At 35.4% G+C, this 6129-nt stretch overlaps 1 protein-coding gene across 1 annotated transcript; it reads left to right on the forward strand.

Annotated features, from left to right (window-relative positions):
* Positions 1-4323: 4323 nt before the first annotated feature.
* Positions 4324-5621, forward strand: LOC136480789 (uncharacterized; the record flags this gene model as incomplete). The annotated part of the gene is made up of 5 exons (XM_066478239.1): positions 4324-4704; positions 4821-4880; positions 4969-4987; positions 5082-5139; positions 5228-5621. Coding segments are annotated over 5 exons (537 nt in total), but the record flags the coding sequence as incomplete, so codon positions are not given.
* Positions 5622-6129: the final 508 nt, after the last annotated feature.

Below are 6129 nucleotides of genomic sequence, written 5' to 3' on the forward strand. Positions count from 1 at the left end.
GGCTGAAAAAGTGATGAATATAAAAGTTGTAGAACTTATCAAGATCTAACTTTTTTATTTTGGTGATTTACAAATCCGACAAAGTTATAGTAACGTTGTTCACAATTTCTACATCTCTGTCTTAGTTTATGAAACTTTGAGAGAGATATGTAAAATTTATAAACAATGTTACTATTACTTTGTCGGATGAACAAATGACTAAAATAAGAGTTGTAGATCTTGATGAGTTGTACAACTTTGATGTTGATGACTTTTTCAGCCGACATCATTTCGGGTCTTAAAATATGGCTTCAAGTTGTAATTTTTTAAAATTCAAAATTTGAATTACTCAAACTTTGTCACATTGAAACATAAACAAAATACAATGATAGAGCATGATTTTAGAAAAATTTAGGAAAAAAATGCATCGCATTTGGAGTTAGTATGTGGGAGAAAGACTAGTTACAAATTTTAGCTGCAGATTAAAAAGAAAAATCACTTGTTCTTCATCATGAACAAGTGACGAACAAGAATGATTTCTCTTTTTAATCTCCTTTTAAAACTTGTAACAAGTTTTTCTCCCACATAGTAACTCCAAATGCGATGATTTTTTTTTTGATTTTTTCTAAAATCATGATCTATGTAGTTATTGTATTCTTGTTGTCATGTGTCAAAGTTTGAAGAATTCAAATTCTGAATTTTATAAAATGACAACTTCAAACCAAATTTTGAAACCCAAAATGATTCCGGCTGAAAAAGTGATGAATATAAAAGTTGTATAACTTATCAAGATCTAACTTTTTTATCTTGGTGATTTACAAATCCGACAAAGTTGTAGTAACGTTGTTCACAATTTCTACATCTCTGTCGTAGTTTATGAAAGTTTGAGAGAGATATGTAAAATTTGTGAACAATATTACTATCACTTTGTCGGATGAACAAATGACCAAAATAAGAGTTTTAGATCTTGATAAGTTGTACAACTTTGATGTTGATGACTTTTTCAGCCGACATCATTTCGGGTCTTAAAATATGGCTTCAAGTTGTAATTTTTTAAAATTCAAAATTTGAATTACTCAAACTTTGTCACATTGAAACATAAACAAAATACAATGATAGAGCATGATTTTAGAAAAAATTAGGAAAAAAAAGCATCGCATTTGGAGTTAGTATGTGGGAGAAAGACTAGTTACAAATTTTAGCTGCAGATTAAAAAGAAAAATCACTTGTTCTTCATCATGAACAAGTGACGAACAAGAATGATTTCTCTTTTTAATCTCCTTTTAAAACTTGTAACAAGTTTTTCTCCCACATAGTAACTCCAAATGCGATGATTTTTTTTTCTGAATTTTTCTAAAATCATGATCTATGTAGTTATTGTATTCTTGTTGTCATGTGTCAAAGTTTGAAGAACTCAAATTCTGAATTTTATAAAATGACAACTTCAAACCAAATTTTGAAACCCAAAATGATTTCGGCTGAAAAAGTGATGAATATAAAAGTTGTAGAACTTATCAAGATCTAACTTTTTTATTTTGGTGATTTACAAATCCGACAAAGTTATAGTAACGTTGTTCACAATTTCTACATCTCTGTCTTAGTTTACGAAACTTTGAGAGAGAGATGTAAAATTCATGAACAATGTTACTATCACTTTGTCGGATGAACAAATGACCAAAATAAGAGTTGTAGATCTTGATGAGTTGTACAACTTTGATGTTGATGACTTTTTCAGCCGACATCATTTCGGGTCTTAAAATATGGCTTCAAGTTGTAATTTTTTAAAATTCAAAATTTGAATTACTCAAACTTTGTCACATTGAAACATAAACAAAATACAATGATAGAGCATGATTTTAGAAAAAATTAGGAAAAAAAAGCATCGCATTTGGAGTTAGTATGTGGGAGAAAGACTAGTTACAAATTTTAGCTGCAGATTAAAAAGAAAAATCACTTGTTCTTCATCATTAACAAGTGACGAACAAGAATGATTTCTCTTTTTAATCTCCTTTTAAAACTTGTAACAAGTTTTTCTCCCACATAGTAACTCCAAATGCGATGATTTTTTTTTCTGAATTTTTCTAAAATCATGATCTATGTAGTTATTGTATTCTTGTTGTCATGTGTCAAAGTTTGAAGAACTCAAATTCTGAATTTTATAAAATGACAACTTCAAACCAAATTTTGAAACCCAAAATGATTTCGGCTGAAAAAGTGATGAATATAAAAGTTGTAGAACTTATCAAGATCTAACTTTTTTATTTTGGTGATTTACAAATCCGACAAAGTTATAGTAACGTTGTTCACAATTTCTACATCTCTGTCTTAGTTTACGAAACTTTGAGAGAGAGATGTAAAATTCATGAACAATGTTACTATCACTTTGTCGGATGAACAAATGACCAAAATAAGAGTTGTAGATCTTGATGAGTTGTACAACTTTGATGTTGATGACTTTTTCAGCCGACATCATTTCGGGTCTTAAAATATGGCTTCAATTTGTAATTTTTTAAAATTCAAAATTTAAATTACTCAAACTTTGTCACATTGAAACATAAACAAAATACAATGATAGAGCATGATTTTAGAAAAAATTAGGAAAAAAAAGCATCGCATTTGGAGTTAGTATGTGGGAGAAAGACTAGTTACAAATTTTAGCTGCAGATTAAAAAGAAAAATCACTTGTTCTTCATCATTAACAAGTGACGAACAAGAATGATTTCTCTTTTTAATCTCCTTTTAAAACTTGTAACAAGTTTTTCTCCCACATAGTAACTCCAAATGCGATGATTTTTTTTTCTGAATTTTTCTAAAATCATGATCTATGTAGTTATTGTATTCTTGTTGTCATGTGTCAAAGTTTGAAGAACTCAAATTCTGAATTTTGTAAAATGACAACTTCAAACCAAATTTTGAAACCCAAAATGATTTCGGCTGAAAAAGTGATGAATATAAAAGTTGTAGAACTTATCAAGATCTAACTTTTTTATTTTGGTGATTTACAAATCCGACAAAGTTATAGTAACGTTGTTCACAATTTCTACATCTCTGTCTTAGTTTACGAAACTTTGAGAGAGAGATGTAAAATTCATGAACAATGTTACTATCACTTTGTCGGATGAACAAATGACCAAAATAAGAGTTGTAGATCTTGATGAGTTGTACAACTTTGATGTTGATGACTTTTTCAGCCGACATCATTTCGGGTCTTAAAATATGGCTTCAATTTGTAATTTTTTAAAATTCAAAATTTAAATTACTCAAACTTTGTCACATTGAAACATAAACAAAATACAATGATAGAGCATGATTTTAGAAAAAATTAGGAAAAAAAAGCATCGCATTTGGAGTTAGTATGTGGGAGAAAGACTAGTTACAAATTTTAGCTGCAGATTAAAAAGAAAAATCACTTGTTCTTCATCATTAACAAGTGACGAACAAGAATGATTTCTCTTTTTAATCTCCTTTTAAAACTTGTAACAAGTTTTTCTCCCACATAGTAACTCCAAATGCGATGATTTTTTTTTCTGAATTTTTCTAAAATCATGATCTATGTAGTTATTGTATTCTTGTTGTCATGTGTCAAAGTTTGAAGAACTCAAATTCTGAATTTTGTAAAATGACAACTTCAAACCAAATTTTAAAACCCAAAATGATTTCGGCTGAAAAAGTGATGAATATAAAAGTTGTAGAACTTATCAAGATCTAACTTTTTTATTTTGGTGATTTACAAATCCGACAAAGTTGTAGTAACGTTGTTCACAATTTCTACATCTCTGTCTTAGTTTATGAAAGTTTGAGAGAGATATGTAAAATTTGTGAACAATGTTACTATCACTTTGTCGGATGAACAAATGACCAAAATAAGAGTTGTAGATCTTGATGAGTTGTACAACTTTGATGTTGATGACTTTTCCGGCTGGAATCATTTATAACCTCAAAAATCTATTTGAATTCTAAATATTTTGAAATTCAAATTTTAAAAAGTTCAAATAAACACGGATGGGAAAATAACCAATATGAAAGTTGTAGATCTTGATGAGTTCTAAAATTTTGTAGTTGACGACTTTTTCATTTGAATTAATTTATATTCTTAAAATAATTATCATAAATTTTACGATAAATTATAAACATAATAAACGCGCTGTATTAACATCAGATTCAGCCCAAACGTAGATTCAGCCCATCCCAAATTGATCTGCATATCATTCCTGGCCGTTGGATCGATCAACGGACGGCTCACATTCATTCCGCTTGAAATAAATAACCTAAACCCTACCAACTGCTCACATTGTTTGGATCTCCCACCCCCGATCTCCCCACTTCACCGCTCGGCCTCCATCCCCATCTGTTTGCCTCCGCTGCTCCAAGGACGGCAGCGGCCCCGCGTCCCCGTCGCCGCTCCCGCAAACGCCGTCGCGGGACAAGGAGAAGCCGCCGCACCAGCACCCGCAGCAGGCCTCCTTCCCCGGCGCCGCGGCCTCTTTGCAGCCCCCGTGCCCCTGGAACCTCCGCACTGCTCGCGTCGAGATCGGACGCTTCGGGGAAGGCGTCCGCGCCGGCGTGTGGAGGGCACCCGCCGCCGCCGGCGGCGGCCCTGCCCACGAAGAGGGCCTTCGCCGCGCTCACCAGGGACGAGATCACCGCGGACTTCACCGCCATCCGCGGCAGCCGCCCGCCGCGGCAGCCCAAGAAGCACCCGCACGCCGTGCAGCGCCAGTCAATGTAACGATTTTTTTTCTACCTCCTCTCTCCCCTCTAGCATGTTCTAGTCTGGTGCGCGGATTTTCGGCCGCCGTTGCTCAATCCTGTCTGGTTTCGCTCGTATTGGTTGATTGCAGATGCTGTACCCGGGGTTGTCTCTCACCGACGTTAATCTGGATTCATACAAGATCGACGAGGTAAGAAACCGTTTTTGTAAACGGTTGTGGGATTTGCTTGGTTCTTGGGCTGATTTTGTTGGTTTTGCTCCCAAATTGCTTTCTTCAGACGTGTCTCGCCCTTGGAGGTAGAGGATTAATGTGGGATTTTGAGTAGAACTGTCGAGGTCGTGCTATTGATGCTTATACATCGGTCTTCTCTGCGTTGCGTCTTTCTTGCAGATAGGCATCTTAGAGTCATAGTGACAGAGCAGAAGCCAGGCCGGGAACAAACAGAAAGGTGAGGAGATTTTTGGTGCATTAGTTATTCATGCGTCCTCTGAATTCTGCTTTTTAACTTCATCCGATAATTTCTTGCATGGATATAGGAGAAAATTTCTTGTGTAGATCCAGGAGAATAGCAACAGGACTCAGGGCACCAAGAATAGCTAGGAAAGAGCAGAGACCAGAACAACTGTAAGAAATACTGTGATTTTAGAGTTCATTTGTTTATCTGATTATGCATTCTTTGGTCTCTTGCATCATACCCACCGGCGCGATCACCGGCGCTCAACATACCCACTAGGCCTTGCTGCAGTTCTTCTCCACAGCTAAAGAGGAAGAGGTCCTGCTGCTGTTCCTCCGTCCCAATGACCAGGCCGGCCAGCCATGCCCTTCTGCTGAACAGATAGGCACATGAGACTTTAAGGTTAGTGTGCCTTTGAATGTGTAGATCGGAATATAAGGAATTTTACTAGGTTATGGTTCTTCTCTTTCTACCTTCTTCAGGTTACAGCAACGGTAGCATGTAAATTGTATGTTCCTGTTATAATATATTCATATCCCTTTAAAATCAATTGGATTGTAAGTGCTTTATCAAGATGCTGAAAAGAACAACTCTTCTGATGCTGATAAAACACCTAGCAACAGGCAGATCTCATGGTTCCCTTCTGCAGATTGGGATAGAGAGAGATGACTAAAATATATAATGTCAAGTTGTTCTACGGATATTGAAACACCATATGGCACTAATCCACCAGGTATTCGCACCTTCTATTCCCTCGCTACTGTGCGAAACCGAGCAGCTGTAAGCCTTGTTTTGGTGATAAAAAGTATGAGTTTATAATTGAGGCGTCCTGTCATGTGGGCAGCACAAGGCCATCCACTAGCACTGTCTTAATATTGTTGATGTAATCAACATCCTATGTAGAACAGGGAATCTTTTTGCACCTTTCATGTTAACATTCCCCGTAATTATGAGACCAAATGTTTTAGAAAAAACTTTACTATT

Source organism: Miscanthus floridulus, chromosome 9 (genome assembly GCF_019320115.1).
Source record: "Miscanthus floridulus cultivar M001 chromosome 9, ASM1932011v1, whole genome shotgun sequence".
Classification (NCBI taxonomy): Eukaryota; Viridiplantae; Streptophyta; class Magnoliopsida; order Poales; family Poaceae; genus Miscanthus; species Miscanthus floridulus.